Source organism: Nicotiana tomentosiformis, chromosome 7 (genome assembly GCF_000390325.3).
Source record: "Nicotiana tomentosiformis chromosome 7, ASM39032v3, whole genome shotgun sequence".
Taxonomy (NCBI): Eukaryota; Viridiplantae; Streptophyta; class Magnoliopsida; order Solanales; family Solanaceae; genus Nicotiana; species Nicotiana tomentosiformis.
Window position 1 is genome coordinate 114,778,388 of NC_090818.1, and position 26,895 is coordinate 114,805,282.

Below are 26,895 nucleotides of genomic sequence, written 5' to 3' on the forward strand. Positions count from 1 at the left end.
TCGTCAAAACACTGATCCGGGTTCGTTTGCTCAAAACGTTGACCGAAGTCAACTCAAATAAAATTTTAAGGCATAATTTTTTATTTTAATCAATTTTTCACATAAAAATCTTCCGGAAAAAGACACGGACTATGCACGCAATTCGAAGAAGGCTAAAGGGAGCTATTAGGGGTTTCGAAACACAGAATTGAGGGTTAAAACTATAAATGACCTATCGGATCATCACAAATATCGATCCCACTTGTGACTTGTGAGAATATACTGGTATGTTGCTATTATTGTCGTTGTTGTGATATAAGAAATTGTAAAATCTTAAGAATTTTTATTCTGTATCTTACATATCATGTCATACAGGAACAAACGTAAAGTGTTGATGATGAATTCAATTGAACCCATAACTTTCGATGCAGAGTAAAAATTTATATGTAAAAATTCATTAAAATTACAAAAAAATAAATATGAACCCATAAATTTAAAAATATAATGGGTTCAATGCTTTACCTTAAAAGTTAAACCATCTATGGATCTACGTCATACTGATGAATATTTTAAACTCTAATGTGATATTTTCTCTATCAAACTAATTAATTAATTTTCCAATCATTTTAATATTTTCTTGCACTATTTTACCAAAAATATAAGTTAAAATATTTATTGTATTCCGTGGGAAGCAATCCGAGATGGAGAGAGCATTTAGATTTTCAAGTAATGATCAAGTCGTATGAATAGAAAGTTGTACTAATTAGCAAAGAGATGGGCTATTTAAACTCTCAAATTAGCGCGCCAAATCCAATTGAAAATCTCTACGTTTCAAGGAAATGAGGTTCAAAGCAGCTACCACCAATGGGTATGTTAGCGAAGCCTATGAAAATCTCCTCCACAGACTCAAAAGCTATAATATTGACTACTCATTGTACGGTCATCTCTTACAACTATGCAAAGAACATTGCCTGATTCGTCAAGGCAAGCAGCTCCATGCTCGCCTTATCCTCTCCTCAACCATTCCCAACAATTTCCTTGCATCAAAGCTCATTAATTTTTATGCGAAAACCAAACACCTCAAAGAAGCCCACCATGTGTTCGACCAAATACCCATGAAAAATACATTTTCTTGGAATGCCCTTCTCATCGGTTACTCCTCCGAGAATCACCACGTAGAAACTCTCAACTTGTTCTCTTCATTTTTGTCTCAGAATTTCGGCTCTGCTGACGTGAGACCTGATAATTTCACAGTGACTTGCGTGTTAAAAGCTCTTTGTGGGCTGTTAGTGGATTCTGGTTTGGCTAAAATAATTCATTGTTACGTTGTTAAAACTGGGTTTGATTTGGATGTGTTTGTATCGAATGGTTTGATCACTTCTTACTCGAAGTGTGGTGATATGGTATCGTCGAAAAATTTGTTTGATGAAATTCCTGAAAGGGATGTTGTGTCATGGAATTCAATGATATCGGGTTATTCTCAATGTGGGTTTTACGAGGAATGCAAAGGATTATTTAGAGAAATGTTGGATTCAGAAGGTTTTAGACCTGATGGGGTCACGGTGGTGAGTGTTCTACAAGCTTGTGCACAGTCAAATGATCTTATTTTGGGAATGGAAGTTCATCGGTATGTTATAGAAAACAGGATTGAAGTTGACATTTTAGTTTTTAACTCTATTATTGCGCTGTATTCAAAATGTGGTAGCTTGGATTACGCCCAAGACCTTTTTGAAGAGATGGGTGACAAGGATGAGATAACTTATGGTGCAATGATTTCAGGCTACATGAATTATGGATTTGTTGATAAAGCTATCAGTCTTTTTCAAGAAATGGAGAAACCATGTTTGAGTACTTGGAATGCTGTGGTATCAGGTCTAGTTCAGAATAATCTGTACGAACGAGCTTTAGAGTTAGTTCGTGAAATGCAGTTATCACGTGTTCAGTCTAATGCTGTGACCCTCTCAAGTATTCTTCCAGCAATTTCTGATTTATCATTTGCAAAAGGAGGGAAAGAAGTCCATGCATTTGCGATTAAGAGTGACTGTAATCAAAATATATTTGTTGCAACCGGAGTTATTGATACCTATGCAAAACTGGGGTTTATCCAATCAGCACAGCAAGTTTTTGATCACACAAAAGATCGGAGTGTGATTATTTGGACAGCAATTATCTCAGCATATGCTAACCATGGAGATGCCAAGGCAGCACTTGATCTATTTAACGTGATGCTGAGTCATCGCATAAAACCAGATACCGTCACATTTACTGCTGTATTGGCAGCTTGCGCCCATTCAGGACTGATTGAAGAAGCTTGGAGAATTTTTGAATTGTTAGAGAAGTATGGAAGTCAGCCTTTGGATGAACATTATGCTTGCATGGTGGGGGTTCTAAGTCTAGCAGGAAAGCTATCTGAAGCAGTTGATTTCATCAGAAAGATTCCAATCGAACCCAGTGCAAGGGTGTGGGGTGCACTACTTAATGGAGCTTCAGTTTATGGTGACGTCGAAGTTGGGAGATTTGCATGTAGTCATTTATTTGAAATGGAGCCTGAAAATACTGGAAACTATACCATCATGGCAAATTTATATTCAAAAGCTGGGAGGTGGGAAGAAGCTCAAGATCTTAGAAAGAACATGAAAATTTTTGGATTGAAGAAGATCGCTGGTAGTAGTTGGATGGAAACATGTCAAGGCTTAAAAAGCTTTGTAGCAACAGATGAAGCAAATGAAAAGGTTGGAGAAGTTTATGGGATATTGGAAAGATTGCTTGGTTCGATGAGGGATGATGGTTATGTGATGATGGGTAAATTTAACGAGGAAACCATGTGACAATTCTGCTGCTGTGAGGAAGAGGTTGCACTGAAGTAGTAGTTTATGGGTTTCACGCAAGCAAGATTACGTGACCAGGAGGTCACGGGTTCAAGCCGTGGAAATAGCCTCTTGCAGAAATGCAGGGTAAGGCTGCGTACAATAGACCCTTGTGGTCCGGCCCTTCCCCGGACCCCGCGCATAGCGGGAGCTTAGTGCACTGGGCTGCCCTTTACGCAAGCAAGATTACAGGGTTTCCACCAACTCTGAGTATCATTAATCAGAAGTATTGGGTTCCTTGTTATTCTGAGAGGAACAGGAAGTTGTTTACAGCATTAATACTCTCGAATATTGCTTGCGCGAAGCCATTCTGCGGGAACTGAAGATGCAACATTTGAGGCCATAGGAGTGCTCCTGAAAGAATTGGCGTATGGTGTAAATAGTAAGTGACGAGACATGTTCAAAGCAGAAATTGAAGCCAAAGGGTACTTTTATGCAAGCAGATATATGCTCCCCTTGGGACAATATTTGTCGTTCAATTGACGAAATACTTAAAAGAGAGGATCATCAGCTTACCAAAGTCCTTTTTGGAGGTATAGCGCCACATCTTTTGTTATTTTGGCAACAACTATTGTACTAAACAATGTCAATGAGTAGTAACAACCTTCTTTGATGGGATTTGACATTTCAATCTTGTACAAAATTGTCTGCTGATGGTTTCTTTTGTATCAGAAGTATAACAGACAGAAACCAATGTAAAGTAATATGAACTCCAATTTCTGTTATGGTTTCCATGTTTCCCAAGTAACATGCGATCCTACAACTGTTAGGTTAATAGGGGACATTTTTGAAGCAGGAGCTTCATCTACTCTTTCCGTGAGACTAGTCCATGATTTCTTTACTATGATCACAAGTAATATTAGCTCGCAATTAATAGAAAATTTGTTATGATGCATGTTCAATGTCCTTCCTTTTTTTCTTTGGGGGGAGAGGGGGGAGGGAGGGGGGAGTTTGTTACAATCTATGTTTCTTAGCTTGTATGGCTTTTTGTAATGTTCAAGATATTATCAGTATGCTCATTTATTTGATTCACTGATCTTGGATAATTTAATGTACACAAGTTGCTTGACCTTGGTTTATACTACTCGAGTATGTGAAACTTGATTATCCTTCAGAATCTCACATAGGGAAATTCTTCATTGCAGTTGCTGCACCGCCATGCATATCCCAACGATTAAAATCATTCATCCAGTTGGCTGATGCTTTAGACTGGATGCGCCCCATGTTCGCGATCCCAAGCTTTTGTCCCTAGCAAATATACAGAACTCAATACTTAATTTTTGATGCAGAGAATGTTCACAAGTTGTCTCCGTGTGACCTATTGATTACGGGTTCGAGCCATGGAATCAGCCACTGATGCTTGCGTCAGGGTAGGTTGCCTACATCACATCCTCTTGGGGTGCGGTCCTTCCCCGGACCTTGCATGAACGCGGGATGCTTTGTGCACCGGGCTGCCTTTTAAGGTTCACAAGTTCTATTTACCATTGTTTATCACAACAGAGTGCACAAAGCCCAAAAGGCAGCTGTGAGATATGAAAAGGGGAGAATGTAACTATGGTAAGTGACAAGAGCCCTGGATAAGTGCAGGCTACAGTGGGGGAACAACTTACACCAAAACTAAATTATTACTTATGACTTTGTTTGTAGGGCCAAAGGGTGTACATATTTTCCATCAATGGGCCAAATTGATATTTTTCCTCTTCTGCTTGTTCTTTTTCACCATGTTGTTAAACAGAGATAATGAAAAGAAAGGAATTATTGTAGTTGTTTAAACTGGACACATGCTTCTGGACAAAGGCCAATATTCCCAGCCGTTCCCTTCCATTCTACTCTACCTAATACATCTCCCTAGACTTTTCCAAAAACCACACCTCTGTCTCCCATACATTCACTTAATAATGCATCTTTCATTTCTAACCATTTTTTTTTAGCTTTTTGTCCTTCTGTCACATAATATCACTGGAATTATCTAGTCCTTCTTTACTATGAACACACTATTTACAAGGTCATTTATTTTCTCTGAGAGCCTAAATAGAGTGGAATGAATATAGATGTTTATATAGCTGAACTCGATTAGTTTTTTAATTGAGACATAATTGGCTGATCGACATTGCATTTTCGCCGGGAAATTGACTATAATGGTGAGATTTAATTAGCTGGTCGCAAGGTATAGAAATTTACAAGTACTACTTTCCCCCAAGGCCCCTTAGAGCAACGGTCAAGTTGTCTTCGTATGATCTATAGGTCACGGGTTTGAGTCGTGAAATCAACAAATCATGGTAAGTTACTTACATCACACCTCTTTGGGGCGTGGCCCTTCCCCGGACCATGTGAAAACGCGGAATGCTTCGTGCATCATACTGCCTTTTTTTACTTTCCCCACAAAAAAGCCAAAAAAAAAGAAGGGAAGTTACACATTTGGCCACTAGATAAAAATATTTATATTTGCTAGTCAATATACACATATTATACTTACTTATACATATATTATACAACTAGCTATTTTGTTGGAAAGGCAGCTATACAGTGTAAAAATTCCAGGAAAAAAAAAGGATTATGAAACTAGTACTACTTGGGATCTTCAATTGATTGTTGTGTAGCCCACAGGTAGTGTTACTCTATTTTAGTCTAAAGTGATTATTGCACCACTGTGGATTCCTAACCCCGCCACTCTTTTTCATTTGCTTTCACTTTTTCCTTTTCTATAGAACTCTTTTGATTTCCCTTTTTGTTGCTTTTAATTCTCTTTAGAAAAAGTTTACAAGAACAACTTTTGTTACTTGACCCTGGAATTCCTATCATTGCAAGAGTTGTGAAACATTGATTCTTCAGTTTTTTCTGAAAATAATTATATTTTAAAGAACTACATAAGCAGTATTAGTAAGCACTAAAAAATAGTTGGCAAGTAATTTTGGGTTTTTTTTTGTTGGTATTTTCACAATATGATGATAATATATCAATCAATTATAAATTTCAAACTAGTTAGAACCGTTTATATATTTGATTATTCATTCTAGTGTATTCAAAAGAATTATAATAATTATATTATTTTTATAATACTTTGCAAAATTCAGGTATATTGAGTCCCTCATTGTCGCTTTCTTTTACACTATGGATTAAAGGAATGAATGTTATTAAATGGAACAGCAAATGGGTTACAACTTACACGTTCTACTTATTAGAGGCGAAGGTTAGGAGAGTCGGTGGCCCTAGTAACTTCGAAAATAATATATGTGTATATATCTTAATAACATGTATATATTTTGATTGACAATTTAAGATTCAAATCATAGACAACTGCACTAGTCGACTTGGGAGGCACAACTTGGACTTTTAGTACGCTGCCTGATTCCAACTTTAGTACCATTTGCTTAAATTTTTATTTGACGGTGCCCCTCATTCTCATTTTCAAATCCTGGGTCCGCTTGTCCTGCTGCGTCGAGAAGTGAGGTGCAGATAGTGATGATCACCTCGGGTATCCCCTAGCGCCCTGGATGGACACTCCAAAATCCAAGAATACTCAAGTATAATAACACATTAAATTACATTAATGATAATAAAAAATAATTGCATTATATTTCACTTTGATCTATGATGATAAATAGTAGGAAAAGAGTGTTTTGCGTGATTTGGCAACCAAACTCAATGCCTATAAAGCCCACACGTTCTAAAAACTCCTAACTTTCCCACTAAAGCACATGATCCCATAATGAAAGATCAAAGACCCTTAGAATCCATAATCATGTCTGCACTTTCAACCTTTACTCCTCCTCAACTCTCCGATCTAACACTTTACTTCTCCGCCCTCTACCACCGCCATCACCGCCGTATTTTCTCTCTACTCTCTTCTCCCACCCTCTTTTCCCTCACCTTACACCACCTCCACTCTCTCTCCCTACACCACAAGTCTCTCCTCATAGCCAAACACCTATTATTTAAACTTGCAATATTCACTCATTTCATGCACAATAACACAATCTTGCCACAACCCTCCACCACCTCTATGAAACTCCGCGATTTAGACGCCGTTCTCCTCCTCCTACTACTCTGTGAACTCCGCCAACATGATCCAGAAGCACTCGATCTCCCTCCATCCAGGTGCACGTTAGATAGTTTGTAATATATATATTAAGTAATATAGGGGTCGTCTGGTTTGAAGACAAGTTATACTGTAATTAGTTATGATGGATCAATTATCCTAATATTATTTATTATCGACGGTTTAGGGGTCGTATTAATCCTGAGATTGTCAATTTTACTGTTTTATCCTGGGATTACTATTTTATCCTTTGGTGGCAGGTATAAGTTATCCCGGTACTATTTTTAATATTGAGATTACTTATCCCAGAATTTGTAACCAAACAAGGGATAAGGCAGTAAATTTTTATCACATAATTATTTTTGCTTATCCATCATACCGAGGCTTAATTTATGCACTAAAATACTTGATATTTTAATTTTTTTTAAAAAACTTGAATCAAACTATGAATGTACATTTTATTTCCAAGAATCATGAAATATGATGACATGTCTGATCAATAACCTTCTTCCAACTCTATAAATTCCTGCCTTTTACGAGAAGTAGCTAAGTCAATTTGCCGTACACAAACTTATCTGTATATTTTTTCCAAAATAGTGTTCTTGTTTTGATTCTATCTTTTTATATGTTTTTTCTAATAGGTGGCGCCTTGTTCTTTGTCAATACATAGCCAAAGACGCGCTAAAACTTTCTAGCATTAGGGGCTCTAACAGAGAAGTCATAATGAAGTTCATTGAGATGGTGGCAAAATGCAAGAACTTTATCAATGCCATGAATGATACAGGTAATCTGTAGTTTACCAGGATTTTCTTGTAAACAGCGTCAATATTTAAAGAATTGAACAAGTGAATATATCATTATAATGACAAAGCTTTGTCATTTTTTATATTTATACTCAGTATTTTTATTTTGTTTATTATCTATATATATATATAAATTTAATAAAATATTTCGACGAAATGGTAATCCGTGACACTGCTTGGGACAAAGTATGTCCGTAAAGTAGCAGCGGATGCATAGTTTGAGGCATGGGTTTAATTGAACCTAGAGGCGAAGCTAGAATTTACTAAATTTTATGGGTTCGAAAGTACAGATTATTTAAGTTTTTGGGTTCAAAAATAATAATTTATATATATTTAATAGATTTACTAAGAAAAATACATAATTCAATCGAACCCGTATCCCGCATGCCAGCTCCGCCCTTGTTGAAATATATGTATGTGTATTCTATTTTGATATTCATATTTTCAAAGAACTCAAAATCATGTAAATTCTGAATCCGTCTCTACTAATGCAGGTGGTAGTGGAGGAAAAGATAGGAAGGAAGTGGCGACGTCAGTGGCGATAGTGGTGGCGCTACCGTCAGTGGAAGTGAGTGGCGGCGGAGGGAGGGAGTGTGTTATATGCAAAGAAGAGATGAAAGAAGAAAGAGATGTTTGTAAATTGCCATGTCATCATTTGTTTCATTGGATATGTGTTTTGCCTTGGTTGAAAACGAGGAACACATGTCCATGTTGCCGGTTTCAGTTACCGTCCGATGATGTTTTCGCCGAAATCCGACGGTTGTGGGAGATTGTGGTCAAGACGAGTGATAGTGCAAAGTTTGTAGGAGTTGTTTAGTTCAGTCATGAAAATTGCAGGGATCAAATTTTAGTAGCAATTGTTTATCAGCCTATAATCAATAGCAAAGAGTTAAAAAAATCTTGCAAAATATAAAATAGTTCTCATGGTATTTTCTTGTGATGAAATTATGTTGCAATCTACCATCAATATACCATTATCAATCAATATATGTCAATCAATTATATTTCAGTTCCAAATTATTTAAGCGATTACGTTTTTCATTAAGTTCATGATGGCACATGACTGGGTGGACATATTGTATTAGTGGGAAAAAAGGCATGACACATGGACTATTATCAAGATGACAAAGCATGATACGTGGACCATCAATACATCGAGTGGCATTCTTAATTAGATGAGTTAAAGAATGCAAAAAGGCACTAGAGGAACACCCTCTGGTTTACACTGAGAAAAGAATCGAACCTGACAGCTGTAAAAAGAGAAACATGAGCGGAATGGATAAAGACCGTTAATAAGAGAAGATGCACGAACCTGTCATAAATAAGGAACGGAAATCGATATATAATTACGGTTACGGGAAATCCTCAGCCATAAATACTTCCGTTATAATTATATATGGTAATGGGTAATCAAGGCAATTAATATCATTAACAAGCCCGAAATAAGTAAGAAAACCGTTATAATTGCATGCTCCTATATAAGCACTTAGACCTCATTTATAATAGCATCTGATTTTTTATTGAAGTTTATGCAATCATTCTTTACTTTATTCACAAGGTTCTAACCGCAATTTTGGGAGTAATTATAAATATGTTTCATATTTTCTTTCTTTGTGAATTATTTTCCTTATTTGCTTTATTCTTCAAATTATTGAAAGTGAAGTGAATCTTGGTTATGAGTAACCCGATTTCTTCTTGATATTGACTTTGACCGAGAAATCTATTTTTGGGTTAAACAAATTGGTTCTGTTACCGGGAACCTGATATTCTGTTCACTTTCGAAACTTCATTTTTAACGACCAAATATGTCAACCACTAACGAGAACAACCAGCTGAACCAACAAGGTGGAACTCCACCACATCACACCCCTACGGGATATCCTCAGCAATCTCGTGAAAGTTCACCTGAAAGGTCCGCTTCGTACACTGATGGTCAACATGGAGACGACCAAACAGTGGAGAGGATGACCTAAAATAATTGATTGCAGAACACGTGAACAACGCACTGCAGGATTTTGTCAGAGGATTACCCAACGCAGCGCAAACTCCTCCGCCAGTTAATACAACAACTTTGGAGAACTCGCGTTCGGGGCTTGACAACTCTAGAAGTGAAGAAATTCCCAATGAATCTCATGATCGAGGGTCAGGTACACCGAATAATTCTAGTTTACAAAGTTTAGTGCTAACTTTGCAGAAACAGCTGAAGGAGCAAAACGAGCGTATAGAGCAAATACCTGGCGTGCCTCCCGTGATCAAATATTGGCAAGTATTCATGGCAACCCTGGAAGCCAAGTGCAAGACCTTTACCAATTCCCAAAAGGTTTAAAATGCTTGATATTCTCAAATATGATGGAACAACCGACCCTCGGGATCACGTAACCGCGTTCACTACCGGCGTGAAAGGCAATGATTTAACCAAGCAGGAGATCGAATCAGTTTTGGTTAAAAAGTTTGGTGAAACACTCACAAAAGGAGTGTTAACAAGGTGTTCTTTTTTACCTGAAAATTCCATTGATTCTTTTGCTGAGCTTGCAGATTCATTTATAAAAGCACATTCAGGGGGCTCAAAAAGTTAAAAAAAGGATGGAAGACATCTTCAAGGTTAAAGAAGAGAGTACATAATTGCTCAAGGAATTCGTAGATAGATTCCAACGAGAGAGGATGATGTTGCCTCGAGTACCTGATAACTGGGCGTCTATGGCATTCACAAGCTACTTGAACGAGAAAAGTTCACAAGCCACAAGGAGATTGAAAGAAAGTTTGCGAGAATTTTCTGCAACAACTTGGAACGATGTGTACAATAGATATAGTACGAAGTCGCGGATAGAAGAAGATACGGTCGCACAGCCAAGGGTTGAAAAAAGACCAGGTTCGAGACACTCAGAATCAGAAAGGAGGTCTGGTAAAAATAGGTACGAGCCATACATGGGACCTGCGGGATGAGACTTTCGATCTAAACAGGAGAATGCACCAATATCAAGACAACTTATTTGTACCTCTTCATCCAGGTTAAAAAAAGGAGCGGGATGCCCGAAGCAATGATTCCAGTACACAAGCAAGAATAAGGGATTATAGCTTTAACATTAGCACATCCGAATTGGTGGCAGTTTTAATAGGTATGGGAGATAAGGTGCGATGGCCAAAAGAAATGAGATCAGATCCAAACAAAAGAAACGCAGATTTTTTGTGCGAGTTTCATAATGATCATGGCCATAGAACAGCAGATTGCAGGCTTTTGCAAGACGAGGTTGAACATTTATTGAAGCAAGGCTACCTTATTGATTTGTTCAGTGAGAAAGGGAGACAATCATACATGAAGAACAGATAAGAACCCCCAAAACCTTCATCACCAAAGAGAACAGTCAACGTCATAACCGGAGGAGATGAGGTCAATGGAGTAACATGCACAGCCGCAAAAAAGACATCAAAAGTTACTGTCACTCATGGAAAGTGAGTCCGCCAAGTCTTGGATGGTAACAATATAACATTTGACGATGAAGACGCGGACGACTTGATGATTTCTCATAACGATACACTGATAATATCTCTACTTATACATGATATTAATGTAAAATGAATTTTGATTGATCCAGGTAGCTCAGTGAACATCATTTTACTGAGAGTGGTAAATGAAATGCAAGCTAATTATAAGGTCATACCAAAAGCACGGTCCTTGTCTGGGTTTGATAATTTAAGCGTTGTTACGAAAGGGGAAGTTGTACTTGCCACATTTGTAGAAGACGTCATCAAGGATACAAAGTTCCAGGTGATAGACACGGACATGACCTGTAATATAATCTTGGGAAGAACATAGATCCATGATATGGACGATTCCTATTCACGTTGCATCAAGTTATCAAATTCCCTTCACAATGGGAAATCCGACAAATCCGCGGAGATCAACAAGCTTTACGAAGTATTAACTCGGTGGTGATTTCAAGCACAATAGCCAATGATGCATATGCAAAATAGCAATTACAGAATTCAGTTGAGGACACTATTGTTCATACCTCAACTGAAAACACACAAGGGCAGACTGATGTCGACTCGAGACCCGATGTGATTCAAGAGCCAGAGGAAAATGAGAACATTAAAACAACCATCGAGGAGCTCGAAGCCGTAATACTATTTGTCCACTGGCCAAACAGAAAAGTTTACATCGGAGCAAATTTGAGCCCAGAGATGAAAGGTAAGTTGATTGAATTTTTACGTGCTAACGTAGATTGCTTTACTTGGTCGCATTCAGATATGACAGGTATACCACCGGAGGTGATAATTCATAAGCTGAATGAGGATCCATTACACCCACATGTCAAGCAAAAGAAAAGGAAGCAAGGGTCCTTCAAAAATCAAGTGATCCAGGATGAGGTACAAAAGCTTTTGAAAATTGGTTCAATACGAGAGGTAAAGTACCCTAACTGGTTAGCTAATACCGGTGTGGTTCCAAAAAAGAATAGAAAATGGCAAGTTTGTGTAGACTATATTGATTTAAATAGGGCTTGTCCTAAGGATTCATTTTCTTTACCGTATATAGATCAATTAATTTATTCTACCGCAGGTCATGAGATTTTAAAATTTTTAGATGCATATTCAGGTTATAACCAGATAAAAATGGATCCTCTAGATGAGGAAAAACTTTGTTTATCACAGACAGGGGGACTTACTGTTATAAAGTTATGTCATTTGGCTTGAAAAATGCTAGAGCCATATATCAGAGATTGGTGACTAAAATATTTCAAGAACACCTGGGAAAAACCATAGAAGTCTACATAGACGATATGTTGGTAAAGTCAACACAGGCGGGGGATCATTTTCAACATTTGTCTGAGACCTTTGAGATTCTCTGCAAGTACAACAGGAAGTTAAACCCGGAAAAGTGCGCTTTTGGCGTGGTTTCAGGTAAGTTTCTAGGTTTTCTTATTTCTAATAGAGGTATTGAAGTAAATATACCAGATATACTCACGAGCAAGAAAGAAGTGCAGAGATTAACAGGCAGGATAGCAGCTCTGGGAAGATTTACATCAACATCAGAAAAAGTTTTTTAATTCTTTTCAGTGTTGAAAAAGCAAAATCAGTTTGAATGGACTGACGAGTGTCAACAAGCTCTGAAGGACCTAAAGATATATCTATCGAATCCACCTCTATTAGCCAAACCAAAAGACGGAGAAAGATTGCTTATTTACCTCGTTGTGTCAGAAGTAGCGGTAAGTGTGATATTGGTACGTGAAGATAAAGGTAAACAATCTCCAATTTATTATGTTAGTAAGTTTTTGCTAGATTCTAGGACACGATATTCACACCTAAAAAAACTTGCTTTAACTTTAATTATGGCTTCAAGAAAGTTACGACCTTACTTTCAGTGTCATCATATTTCTGTTATAACTGCTTTCCCACTAAGGAACATACTGCATAAAAGGGAATTATCAGGTAGATTAGCTAAATGGGCAATAGAACTCAGTGAATATGATATCATATATCAGTCTAGAATTTCAATAAAATCGCAAGTATTAGCATATTTTGTAGCGGATTTTAACACGCACCTAGTTCCTGAAGCAGAAAAAGAACTACAAGTATTTACCGGAGCTAATCCGGGGACTTGGACCCTATTTACTAAAGGTTCCTCGAATGTTAAAGGATTAGGTTTGGGTATTGTTTTAATTCCATCCTCGGGTGAAGTCATAAGACATGCAATAAAATGTTATCCAATCACTAATAATGATGTAGGGTATGGAGTTGTGATTGCAGGCTTGGAACTGGCAGAAGAACTTGGTATCGAACAAATTGTGATCAAAAGTGAATCACAACTGGTAGTTAATCAAATGCAGGGGACTTACGTAGCGAGAGAGACACGAATGCAACAATACCTCAAAAAGGTACGAGAGTTGATTAGACAATTTCAGACATGGAAAGCAATGCAAATACGCAGAGTGAGGTAAATTTCAATAATTTAACTTGGGATTGGAGAAACGAATTTGTGAACTTTTTGCATTATGGTATCTTGCCGGGAGATAAGAAGAAATCCCAGTTGTTATGGTTGAAAGCTGCAGTACTGCTTAATTCATAGGAATTTATATCGCAAAATATTTGGGGACCTTTAGCATAGTGCTTCGGACCATCACAAATGAAATATGTAATGAGAGAAGTACATGAGGGGCATTGTAGCAATCACGTCGAGCGAAGATCGTTGGTGAAGACATTAATAAGGGCATGATATTATTGGCCAAAGATGGAAGAAGAAGTAGAAAACTTCGTAGCCAGGTGTGATAAATGTCAACTATATGCCAATAACATGCATCGACCAGTGGAACTGTTGCATTCAGTTATATCACCATGGCCCTTCATGAAATGGGGCGTGCACATCGTTGGGCTTTTGCCTCAAGCTAAAGGAAAGGTATGATTTCTGTTAATTTTAACGGATTATTTCTCAAAATGGGTAGAAACAGGTGCCTTTAAACAGGTGCGAGAAAAGGAAGTTACTGATTTCATTTAGAAAAATATTATATGTCGATTTGGAGTTCCAAAGGAGATTGTTTGTGACATTGGCCCACAATTCATAAGCGTGAAAGTCACTGAATTCTTCCAAAGTTAGTAGATTAAACGAATTACTTCCGCACCTTATCATCCAGCGGCCAATGGAAAAGCTGAGTCGACAAATAAGGTTATCATCAATAACTTAAAAAAGCAATTGGAAGAATCAAAAGGCAAATGGCCAGAAGTACTACCAGGGGTGCTCTGTGCTTACCGAACAACGACAAAAACTAGTACGGGTGAGACTCCATTTTCACTTGTGTACGGAACAGAAGCTTTGATTCCGGTAGAGATAGGTGAACCAAGCATGAGGTACACGCATACCACTGAAGCAACAAATGAGGAAGAGTTAAGGGTAAATTTGGAATTAACAGAAGAAAGGAGAGAAGCAGCACTAATTCGAATGGCGGCTCAAAAGCAGATGATTAAACGATATTATAACAGGAAATCCAAAAAAACAGGGGCGGTAAAACCATCCAAAAATTGTCCAAAAACACAAGGAGATTCCGACCAAAAACCAACAAACAAACACTTTCAAAAGTCAGGAAAGGAGAGAGCTAAGGAGCATCATTTACGGGGGAAGAAGGATCAACTTGAGGAGAAGAGGGTTGAACATCGGCTTCACCAGGAGCAAGTCCATCTCCGTCACCCTTAGAACCTTCATCATCGGGTGTAGAGAAGCTTTGACGCTGCTGAGTCTATTCAATTGTTTCTCTAGCTTTCGCAATCTCAGCATTAAGGTCAAAACCTTCCTGGTTGGCTTCAATTAAATTCTCGAAGCAGGTGTTCAAAAAATCCCAGCTAATGTCAAGTGATGACTTATCTTCAAGGGCTTCATATCCTTCTCCCATTGCTCAATTTCAGCTTTCAATTCTTCTTTGTCTGTCTCCGAGGCTTCATAAGTTGTCTTCAAAGGAGCAAGAGAACTTTCAAGGAACTGAATCTTATTTGTAGAGGCATAAAGATCTTCTTGAGCTTGGGTAAGCATCTATACCAGATCACGCGCGTAAACCTCTTTTTGGTTAAAAAGTTCTTTCAAACTCCTTATGAGTAGCCTTGGAATGTTGTTCAGTAAAGGAAGATTTCAGTCTGTCCTTATCCTTCTCAACTTGACTGGAAGAAGATTTTAAAACCGCTAACTTAGCGGAGACCATCCTCAGTTGTTGCTCCAAAGCTTTTTTCTCCTCCGCAAGAACGTCTTTCTCCAATTGAAGGCCTTCAAATTGTTCTTTTCAGTTGTCAGCATTAGTGCATAACTCAATTACATGCTTGTCAGTCCATGAAATCCTTTTCATAAGCTCGGTACCTGTCAAATTAATCTACAAAAAGACAAAAGGATAAGAGTTGCGAATGAGAAAAAAGAAAGGAAATGAAGATAGGTAAAAATATACCTTAAGAGAAGAGTGAATGATGTCATTCATCAAGGTCAAAGAACTGTGACCCTCCAACTTCTTATTTTCTAGGGGTCCTAGTAACGGTTTCAGCCACACATTAGCTTGTCCAGATTTTTTCAACAAATTACCACATTCGGGGACTTCAATCACAAAGTTTTTCATACCCCGACTGCTGCTAGAAGGCTCAGCTTCTACACGAGGAACAGCAGCGGGGGAAACCATTGGGGAAACATTAGGCAAGGAAACTGAGGGGTTAACAGTAGGTGTAACTGACAACACCAGAACGGAAGCAAGTGGCAGCTCCTCGAAAACAGGCCCAAGTCCTTCTTCACCCTCAAAGCCATGGGCGAATAACCTTTCAATGGGACGGGGGGGGGGGGGTCTAAGTTACCAACATCTTCATCTGAAATTTCCAAAGGGACACTCTCCGGCTCATCAACGAGTCTGAAGGGAATTGAACTTGATGGGGGATCTTGAGAAACACGAGTTTCATCATCTGAAATCATGCGTCCTTTGACACGCAGTTTTCTCACCAAGGAACCTTCTTCGGCATCCTCTTCATGATCAGACCCACATGCTTCAGTAGTTTTTCTCTTGGAGGAAGAAGCACTCAAAATCCGCTCTTGTGTAGAACTTACAGAAAGCCTAGTTGTGGGAACAGTTGCGGAACTGATGCCATGAATGGCAAACCATAATTAAAAAAGGGATGATGAAAAAAGTTATATATGAACAAGTAAAGAGAGAAAGAAACGGAGAATAAAAAGGTACCGTGAGTCTTCACTTTCCAACCAAATTTCTATGAAAGAAATTTTCAAGATCTTTTGTCCATGGAGCATCGGTCAACATTTTTTCTACCCAAGCACGGAAGTGAGGAATTTCTTTGAAAATTTCCATGGTTGCTGAAAAAATAAATATATGGTTATGTAAAGGAACTCAAGACATCAAAGAAATAAAAAAAAGGAAAAAACACTTACATGCAAAATTCTATTTTTCTGGAAAAGGCATGTTTTCTTCACCCACTAATCCACTGGTGGGGACAGTAACAAATCGGGTGTACCATCCACGGTCACAGTCATCCTCGGGGCTGACTAAAACCCTTTTACTTCTAGCCACGAGAGAAATGACACTTTCATGAAATAGCTTTGGAGAGTAAATGTGAAGTAAGTGACGGAAGGTAAAAGGAGCGGAAACCAAATTCGACAAATAGCGAAGGCAAACAACTGCCCTCCACACGATGGAACCGGTTTGACTAAGGCAAACATTAATATCACGACAAAACTCAATGATCACTGGGTTAATGGGAGGTTTAAACTCTAAAGTAAAAGGATAAGTATAAACAAAAGAGAAGCCAACACGATAAGAAACGATTCTTTGGTTTGCACCAGGAACTAAAACTGAGAAATCTAGTTTCCAATGATATTCACGTCGAACTAAAGAAAGTAGACCAGGAGTGATCAGACTTGGGTAGTGCTCAGTAGGGTTAAGGAAAGCTATGGAAGATACTTAATTTTTCATGGCTTCACGATCTGACACAAAGGAAAATTCTTGAGGAACAATTTCAGAAACTGTAGGCTCACGCATGAGTTCATTCTGATCCCTACTCTTAGAAGAAGATCTAGGGTTTAAAGGGGCTCTAGATCTAGAAGAAGATGGTTTGGCAGAATTACTTTGAGAAGTAGAACTGCGAGTAGATAACGAACCAAGATTGCAGAGTCTGCCACCTCTCCTACTCCTAGTAAGGGCAGTAGAAGGAGCAAGCCCATCGACGATCACAACTTTACGAGGGTCTAGTGTTGAAGAAGATATGTTTAACAAATAAAATACATATGAAAGATAGAGGAATATGAAGGAAGGTTAAGGAGATGAATACAGAGAAGAATGAAGAGTATTTTGAAAAAATCAAGTGAGATGAAGTATTTATAAGGAGAGACAACCGTCATCAAAATTGATAATTATGAAGTGTCATAATAGAACCGTCACTTCGTGACTGATGCAGTCACAGGAAAACCCTAAAAAAGCTCTGAAAAACTGCAAAACCAATCAAGTTAAGCCACGTGGTATGGGCATTAAATGGATGTGACGTACATCGCATCAACTGTGTAAAGAAGTGTAGTATGAGTATGCCATAGTCAGTACCCAGTAAGTATCAAGACTAACCTCAATGGAGTAGAGACGAGGTACAGTCAAGAAACTCACTAGTCTAATAACCTGTGCAATGTAATATACAAAATAATAGGAAACAAATAATAATAAGGGCAGGATAAAACAACCAGTTATATGCATAACAGACAACAAGAATACCATTAATATCACTCAATAATTAATAAACACAATTACACCCAATTAAATCAAGTCCTCCAAATAAATGTCTTTCACATATAATTCTTCCAGATAACTCTCTTTTATATACAATTTTCTGAAATAATTATTTTTCAAATATAATTCTTTCAATAAATCTTTTCAAATATAATCTCCTCAAATAAATATCTTTCCAATACAATTATTTCCTATAATACTTTCTAAGTAAAATAAATCCTTCCAAATAAATATTTTGAATATAGTTCTTTCAAATAAAAAGTCACCATGTGACACCTCTGTAACGACCCGGCCGGTCGTTTCGAGAGTTATAACCCCATTTTCCCCATTTCTACTACTCTTTTTGTGTTATTCAGCTATATTATGTTATATCGGGTTAGTTGGTTCGAGTCCGGAAGGAACTCGGAGTGAAATGAGACACTTAGTCTCATAATTGAAAATTTTAAGTTAGAAAAGTGGACCGGATATGGACCTATGTGTAAATGACCTCGTATTTGAATTTTGGTGATTCCAATAGCTCCGTATGGTGATTTTGGGTTTAGGAGCGTGTTTGGAATATTATTTGGAAGTCCGTAGAGGAATTAGGCTTGAAATACCGAAAGTTTTATTTTTGAGAAGTTTGACGGTTGACTATTTGATATCGGGGTCGGAATCTAATTCTGAAAATTGAAATACCTCTGTTATGTCATTTAGGACTTGTGTGCAAAATTTGAGGTCAATCGGACGTGATTTGATAGGTTCCGGAGTTGTTTGTAGAAATTAGAAATTTCAAAGTTCAGTAGGCTTGAATTGGGGCGTAATTCATGGTTTTAGCGTTGTTTGAGGTGATTTGAGGATTCGACTAAGTTCGTATGATATTTTAGGACTTGTTGGTATATTTGGTTGAGGTTCCGAGGGCCTCGGGTGAGTTTCGGATGGTTAACGGATCAAAAATTGAACTACAACAGCTGCTGCAATTTCCTTATGTTGGAAATTTCTTCTACCAGATTCGAGCCCAGAAATCTCTCAGAATCGAGCCCAGAAATCGAGCCCAGATGTGAGCCCATATCGAGCCCAGGGTCGAGGGCCACAATCGAAGCCATGATCGAGCCCAGAGTCGAGGGCCACGATCGAAGCCATGATCGAGCCCAGGGTCGAGGGTCACGGTCGAAGGCCGGGTCGAATACATGATCGAAGGCCTAGGATCGAGAACTAGGATCGAGGGCCAGGATCGATTTCTGGATCGAGGACCTCGATCGAAGGCCAAGATCGAGGAAGAACTGAGGTTGTTTGGGCAGAATTATAAAGACACGGACTTCGTCCCATTTGCCATTTATTTTTGATAAATTGGAGCTTGAGGAGAGGCGATTTTGATGTATTTTCAAGGAAAACTTGAGGTAAGTCCCTTGTGATCATTTCTACTCCATAATATTGAATTATCATCGAATAATCCGACTAGATTACATGATTTTGAGGTGTAAATCGGAGATTGGAACTTAGAAATTTGGAAATAAGATTTGTAGATTTGAGGATCGAGTTGAGGTCGGATTTTGGTAAAATTGGTATGGGTAGACTGGTGGTTGAATGGGATTTCGGATTTTGTAACTTTTGTCGGGTTCCGAGACGTGAGCCCCACAGGCGATTTTTGAGCTAAATTTAGGATTTTTATGAAAAATTATATTTTCTTATGTAATTCATTCCAATAAGTTTTATTGACTGAAATAAATTATTTGTGACTAGATTCGAGGCATTTAGAGGCCGATTTGTGAGGCAAAGGCATAGCAGAGTAAAAAGTTTCACGTTTTGAGGTAAGTAACGGTTGTAAATCTAGTCCTGAGGGTATGAAACCCCGGATTTCGTATCATTTTACTACTTTGAGGTGACGCACATGCTAGGTGACGGGCGTGTGAGCGTGCACCATTGGTAATTGGTGACTTGGTCTGTCCCGTAGCAACTGTAAAGTTGCATATTTTGTTGAAACTATATGATACTCATATATTTTAGAAAGAGTTTTTGTAAATTGGGCTGAATGCCATGTTTGGGCCTTGCGCCAGTGCTGTTTGGACCCTTAGGGGCTGTTTCTTACCATCCTCTCACTATTTTTGATTGAAAATCTATACTAGTCATGTTTATACTTGTTTACCGCATAACTCAGTTGTATGACTCTATTTTGATGCATATAAATATTTTGGGCCGAATGCCCTGTTTTACTAAAATGCCCGAGTGGCTTGAGAGGTTTATGACAGAGTGAGGCCGAGGGCCTGATTTGTGAGGATGATTGTGGATCGGGGCTGCCCGCCTGCAACATATTTATGACTGAGTGAGGCGGAGGGCCTGATTTGTGAGGATGAGTGTGGATCGGGGCTGCCCGCCTGCAACACACATTATTATTTTGGCACGTGAGTTGTCCATGCAAATTATAGCGCTTGGGCTGAAGGAGCCCCTCCGGAGTCTGTACACACCCCTAGTGAGTGCAGGTACCTACTGAGTGCGAGTGCCGAGTGCCGAGTACTGAGTGATTGGGAGGCATGGGCGATTGTGAGGTATGCCCGAGTGGCAAGAGTGATTGTGAGGTATGCCTGAGTGGCACGAGTGACTGTGAGGTTTGCCCGAGGGGCTGTATATGAGTGATGTTTTGCCCGAGGGGCTGTTTATGATTTCATCATTTTTGCTCACTTTTGCATTGATCCTTTGTTTGAAAAACTGTTGGAAAAATATCTTTAAATGATTTTTACTGGAACTGGGTTTAAACGAGATGTTTGATTCAAATCCTGATTTTAAAAAATGTGGTATTTTACTGAGATTTCCTGATATGAACGTTATATGCTTTATTCCTCGTCACTACTACTCAGTCTTTATTTATTGTTGTTACTTACTGAGTTGGCGTACTCACGTTACTCCCTGCACCTTGTGTTTAGATTCAGGTATAGCTGGACACGGTAGCGGTTATTGAGTGTTCTGGTTACCGATTTTCTTGGAGATAGCAAGGTAGCTGTTTGGTGATCGCAGGCCCTACTCTTCTCCCTCTTATATTCCTCTAGTTGTATTTAGCTATTTTTCAGGCTGAGTTAACCTTGATATTGTTAGACAGATTGTAGAAGATGCTCATGACTAGTGACACCCTGATGTCGGGCTTTTCTTTTCCGCACTTCTAATTTTTTTCTTTGATTTGAACTCTTTTAATGGAGGTTTTATGTCAAATAACCTTTAAATTATCTTTAAAATGAAAATATCGGTTTGTTTTGGAAATGAGTCGGCTTGCCTAGTTCCACGATAGGCGCCATCACGACAGGGGTTAGTTTTGGGTCGTGACCGATTAGTATCAGAGCCTAGGTTACATAGGTCTCACGAGTCATAAGAGGATTTAGTAGAGTCTTGCGGATCAGTACGGAGATGTCTGTACTTATCTTCAGGAAGCTGCAGTACCTTTAGGAAACTCCACATTCTTGAATTCTTGTCGTGCGAATCTGTTGATTCTAGTAACTAAACCTCTGTTGTTTCATTCTCTCACAGATGGTGAGGACTCGTGCTACCGGTCAGGAGGGCCAGCTACCAGTACCACCAGCCAGGGCCGCGAGAGACCGAGGCCGTGGTAGAGGCCGTGGTAGAGGCAGAGGTACATCCCGTACAACAGTTGGGGCAGTACCTACAGATCCACCGGTTGTCCCAAATCAGGACCAAGTTCCAGTTGTTGATGCACCAGCTCATGCACCACTTGTGCCTATTGTGATTCCAGACCTTCAGGAGGCCCTAGCTCAGATTCTGACAGCGTGTACTGGCCTTGCTCAGGCGGTCTCTATTTCGATGGCCGCAACCACTTCTCAGGCTAGGGGAGGCACTCAGACTCCCGTCGCTCGCACACCCGAGCAGGTTATTCAGGGACTTCAGACACTAGAGCTACCACCAGCCCAATCAGTTATTGTTGCTCAGGATTATGTGGTTCCTGCTATGCCTGAGGATGATCAGCGCAAGTTGGAGAGGTTTGGGAGACTTCAGCCACCACCTTTCAGTGGCACAGAGAGAAAGAATGCTCAGGACTTTTTGGACAAGTGTCAGAGGATACTCCATACTGCTGGTATTTTGGAGACTTGTGGGGTCTCATTCACTACCTTTCAGTTTTCTGGGGATGCACTCAGATGGTGGGAGACTTACGAGAGGCGTAGGCCTGTTGGCGCAGCACCCCTTATTTGGCAGTAGTTCTCTGTGGTCTTTTTGGAGAAGTTCGTGCCTCGATCCCGCAGAGAGGAGCTGCGTAGACAGTTTGAGCAGCTTCGCCAGGGTGATATGTCTATGACGCAGTATGAGATGCGGTTCTCTGAGTTGGCCTGTCATGCTATCTGGTTGGTTCCCACGGAGAGAGAGAGAGAGAGAGAGAGAGAGAGAGAGAGAGAGAGAGAGAGAGAGAGAGAGAGGATCATGAGGTTTATTGATGGCCTCACTTATCAGCTACAGTTGCTCATGACCAGGGAGCGGGTTTCGGGCAGATTGAGATGGTTCGCGGTCAGGAGAGGGTTGAGAGGGAGGCCAAGAGGCCCCGTGGTCAGGGTGGATTCAGCGGTGCTCCTTTTGGGGGTCAGTTCCAGCACGGTAGAGGTTGTTATTTCAGACAGGCTCAGTCAGCTCGGCCATTTCATCGGGGTGAATCATCTAGCCATAGTTCTCACAGTTCTCATCAGGGCCACTTATCACTTAGTGCCCTTCCAGTTTAGAGTTCGTCCCGTTCTCCACCTATTCAGGGCTCTTCCATGCCAGGTTCTTCTACCAGTCATCCCGGTGCTAGGGGTTCCCTTCAGTTTCCGCCGCCAGCACTAGAGAGTTATTTTGAGTGTGGGGAGCTTGGGCATATGTGGAGGCAGTGTCCTCGTCGCCATTGAGGTCTATCTCAACAGAGGAGTCAGTCTCCGACTACAGCACCAGCTACCTCACCACCTGCCCAGTCAGCTCGGGGTGGAGGTCAGTCAGCTAGGGGTCACCCTAGAGGGGGAGGCAGATCAGGGGGTGGTCAGGCCTGTTTCTATGCTCTCCGTGCCAGAACAGATGCTATTGTTTCAGATGCTGTGATTACATGTATTGTCTCAGTTTGCCACAGAGATGCCTCAGTATTATTTGACCCTGGTTCCACGTATTCATATGTTTCCTTGTATTTCGCCCATTTTTTGGATATGCCCCGTGAGTCCTTAGTTTCATCTGTACATGTATCTACTCCTGTGGGCGATACTATTATTGTGGAGTGCGTATATCGGTCATATGTGGTGACTATTGAGGGTCTGGAGACCCGAGTAGATCGATTGTTGCTCAGTATGGTTGACTTTGATATAATATTGGGTATGGATTGGTTATCTCCATGTCATGCTATTCTATATTATCACGCTAAGACGGTGACGTTGGCTATGCCGGGAATTTCGAGGGTTGAGTGGAGCGGTTCTGTAGATTATGTACAAAGTAGGGTGATTTCATATTTGAAGGCTCAGCGCATGGTTGAGAAGGGTTGCCTATCTTATTTGGCTTTTGTGAGGGATGTTAGTGCAGAGACTCCTATCATTTATTCTGTTCCGGTGGTACGTGATTTTTCGAATGTGTTACCTGCAGACCTACCGGGCATGCTACCTGACAGGGGATATTGACTTTGGTATTGATTTGGTGCCGGGCACTCTGCCCATTTCTATTCCACCGTATCGTATGGCACCGGTGGAGTTGAAGGAATTGAAAGAACAACTTCAGGAACTCCTTGATAAGGGGTTTATTCGGCCTAGTGTGTCACCTTAGGGTGCACCGATTCTATTTGTGAAGAAGAAGGATGGTTCCATGAGAATGTGTATTGATTACAAGCAGTTGAACAAGGTCACAGTCAAGAACAAGTATCCTTTGCCTCGCATTGATGATTTATTCGACCAGCTTCATGGAGCGAGGGTGTTCTCAAAGATTGATTTGAGGTCCGGTTATCACCAGCTAAAGATTCGGGATTCAGATATTCTCAAAACAGCTTTCAGAACCCGATATGGCCATTATGAGTTCTTGGTGATGTCTTTTGGGCTGACCAATGCCCCAGCACCCGTTCATGCATTTGATGAACAATGTATTTCAACCCTATTTGGACTCATTCGTTGTTGTATTTATTGATGACATCCTGGTGTACTCCCGTAGCCAGGAGGAGCACGCTCAGCATTTAAAGATTGTATTACAGAGATTGAGGGGGGAGAAGCTTTATGCAAAGTTCTCTAAATGCGAGTTTTGGCTCAGTTCAGTAGCATTCTTGGGGCACGTGGTGTCCAGTGAGGGTATTCAGGTGGATCCGAAGAAGATAGAGGCGGTGCAGAGTTGGCCCAGACCGTCCTCAACCACGGAGATTAGGAGCTTTCTTCGTTTGGCGGGTTACTACCGTTGCTTTGTGGAGGGATTTTCATCTATTGCATCGCCCTTGACCAAATTGACCCAAAAGGGGGCTCCATTCATGTGGTCGGATAAATGTGAGGAGAGCTTTCAGAAGCTCAAGACTGCTTTGACCATAGCTCCAGTGTTAGTTCTGCCATCAGCTTCAGGTTCTTACATCGTGTATTTTGATGCCTCGAGGATAGGCATTGGTTGTGTTTTGATGCAGGAGGGTAGGGTGATTGCCTATGCTTCGTGCCAGTTGAAGACCCATGAGAAGAACTATCCTTTCCATGATCTTGAGTTAGCAGCCATTGTTCACGCCTTGAAGATTTAGCGTCATTATTTGTATAGGGTTCATTATGAGATCTATACTGAGCACCGGAGTCTGCAGTATCTGTTAAAGCAGAAGGATCTTAATTTGCATCAGCGGAGATGGTTGGAGCTTCTTAAGGACTATGATATCACTATTTTGTACCATCTGGGGATGGCCAATGTGGTGGCCGATGCTTTGAGTCGCCGGACAGAGAGTTTGGGGAGTTTAGCATATCTTCCAGCAGCAGAGAGACCTTTGGCATTAGATGTTCAGACCTTAGCAGGCCAGCTTGTCAGATTGGATATTTCGGAGCCTAGTCGGGTATTGGCTTGTGTGGTCTCCAGGTCTTCTCTTTATGACCATATCAGGGAGCATCAGTATGATGACCCTCACTTGCTCGTTCTTCAGGACAAGGTTCGAAGAGGTGATGCTAGGGATGTGACTATTGGTGATGACGGGGTGCCGAGAATGCAGGGCCGGATATGTGTGCCTAATGTACATGGGCTTCGAGAGCTGATTCTTGAGGAGGCCCACAGCTCGCGGTATTCCATCCATCCGGGTGCCGCGAAGATGTACCAGGATTTGAGGCAGTACTATTGGTGGAGGCAGATGAAGAAGGATATAGTTGGGTTTGTGGCTCGGTGTCTAAACTGTCAGTAGGTTAAGTATGAGCATCAGAGACTAGGTGGCTTGCTTCAGAGGTTAGAGATCCCAGAGTAAAAGTGGGAGCGGATCACTATGGACTTTGTACTTGGGCTCCCATAGACTTCGAGGAAGTTCGACGCTATTTGGGTTATTGTGGATCGGCTGACCAAGTCCGCGCACTTCATTCCAGTTGGTACTACTTACTCTTCAGAGCGGTTGGCTAAAATTTACATCCGAGAGAACGTTCGCCTGCATAGTGTCCTAGTTTCTATCATTTTAGATAGGGGTACTCAGTTCACATCGCAGTTTTGGAGGGTCGTGCAGTGAGAGTTGGGTACTCAGGTTGAGTTAAGCACAGCTTTTCACCCTCAGAAGGACGGACAGTCCGAGTGCACTATTCAGATATTGAAGGACATGTTGCATGCTTGTGTCATTGACTTTGGGGGTTCATGGGACCAGTTTCTGCCACTCGCTGAGTTTGCATATAACAACAGTTATCAGTCGAGTATTCAGATGGCTCCGTATGATGCTTTGTATGGGAGGAGGTGTAGATCTCCGGTTGGATGGTTTGAGCTGGGTGAGGCTAGGCTCTTAGGTACAGACTTGGTCCAGGACGTATTAGATAAGGTGAAATTAATTTAGGAGCGGCTTCGTATGGCGCAGTCCAGGCAGAAGAGCTACGCGGATAGGAAGGTCTGTGATGTGTCTTTTATGGTTGGGGAGAAGGTTTTGCTGAAGGTATCACCCGTGAAGGGTGTTATGAGGTTTGGGAAGAGGGGAAAGTTGAGCCCCCGGTTCATTGGGCCTTTTGAGGTGCTTCAGAGGATAGGAGAGGTGGCTTATAAGCTTGCCTTGCCACCCTGCTTGTCGAGTGTGCATCTAGTGTTTCATGTTTCCATGCTTCGGAAGTATATTGGAGATCTGTCCCATGTTTTGGATTTCAGCACGGTTCAGTTGGAGGGTGATATGACTTATGATGTGGAGCCGGTGGCTATTTTAGATCGGCAGGTTCGAAGGTTGAGGTCAAAGGATATAGCTTCAGTGAAGGTGCAATGGAGAGGTCAACCTGTGGAGGAGGCCACCTGGGAGACCGAGCGGGAGATGCAGAGAAGATATCCATGCCTATTCGAGACTCCAGGTATGTTTCTAGACCCGTTTGAGGATGAACATATGTTTAAGAGGGGAAGGATGTAATGACCCGACCGGTCGTTTCGAGAGTTATAACCTCGTTTTCCCTATTCCTACTTCTTTTTATGTTATTCAGCTATATTATGTTATATCGGGTTAGTTGGTTCGAGTCCGGAAGGAACTCGGAGTGAAATGAGACACTTAGTCTCATAATTAAAAATTTTAAGTTAGAAAAGTGGACCGGATATGGACCTATGTGTAAATGACCTCGGATTTGAATTTTTATGATTCCAATAGCTCTGTATGGTGATTTTGGATTTAGGAGCGTGTCCGGAATATTATTTGGAAGTCCGTAGAGGAATTAAGCTTGAAATGCCGAAAGTTTTATTTTTGAGAAGTTTGACCGGGGAGTTGACTTTTTGATATCGGGGTTGGAATCCGATTCTGAAAATTGAAATACCTCTGTTATGTCATTTAGGACTTATGTGCAAAATTTGAGGTCAATCGGACGTGATTTGATAGGTTTCGGAGT

At 40.4% G+C, this 26,895-nt stretch overlaps 2 protein-coding genes across 2 annotated transcripts; both read left to right on the forward strand.

The window, feature by feature from the left end:
• Window positions 1-657: 657 nt before the first annotated feature.
• Window positions 658-4,619, forward strand: LOC104119527 (pentatricopeptide repeat-containing protein At2g37310). The gene is made up of 2 exons (XM_009631049.4): window positions 658-3,379; window positions 3,992-4,619. The coding sequence occupies exon 1, from the start codon at window positions 819-821 to the stop codon at window positions 2,805-2,807; it is 1,989 nt and encodes a 662-aa protein (XP_009629344.1). The 5' UTR covers window positions 658-818; the 3' UTR covers window positions 2,808-3,379; window positions 3,992-4,619.
• Window positions 4,620-6,477: 1,858 nt separating this feature from the next.
• On the forward strand, window positions 6,478-8,705 carry LOC104119528 (E3 ubiquitin-protein ligase SGR9, amyloplastic-like). Its single transcript, XM_009631050.4, has 3 exons — window positions 6,478-6,944; window positions 7,527-7,669; window positions 8,183-8,705. The coding sequence occupies exons 1-3, from the start codon at window positions 6,556-6,558 to the stop codon at window positions 8,503-8,505; spliced, it is 855 nt and encodes a 284-aa protein (XP_009629345.1). The 5' UTR covers window positions 6,478-6,555; the 3' UTR covers window positions 8,506-8,705.
• The last annotated feature ends 18,190 nt before the right edge of the window (window positions 8,706-26,895 follow it).

What these genes read in the sequence shown, in the direction of transcription:
- LOC104119527 (XM_009631049.4), top strand. Translation starts at nt 819, where the DNA reads ATGAGGTTCAAAGCAGCTACCACCAATGGGTATGTTAGCGAAGCCTAT.
- LOC104119528 (XM_009631050.4), top strand. Translation starts at nt 6,556, where the DNA reads ATGAAAGATCAAAGACCCTTAGAATCCATAATCATGTCTGCACTTTCA. An exon ending in CTCGATCTCCCTCCATCCAG is followed by an intron (nt 6,945 to 7,526) that starts GTGCACGTTAGA and finishes TTTTTCTAATAG; the next exon opens with GTGGCGCCTTGTTCTTTGTC. An exon ending in CAATGCCATGAATGATACAG is followed by an intron (nt 7,670 to 8,182) that starts GTAATCTGTAGT and finishes CTACTAATGCAG; the next exon opens with GTGGTAGTGGAGGAAAAGAT.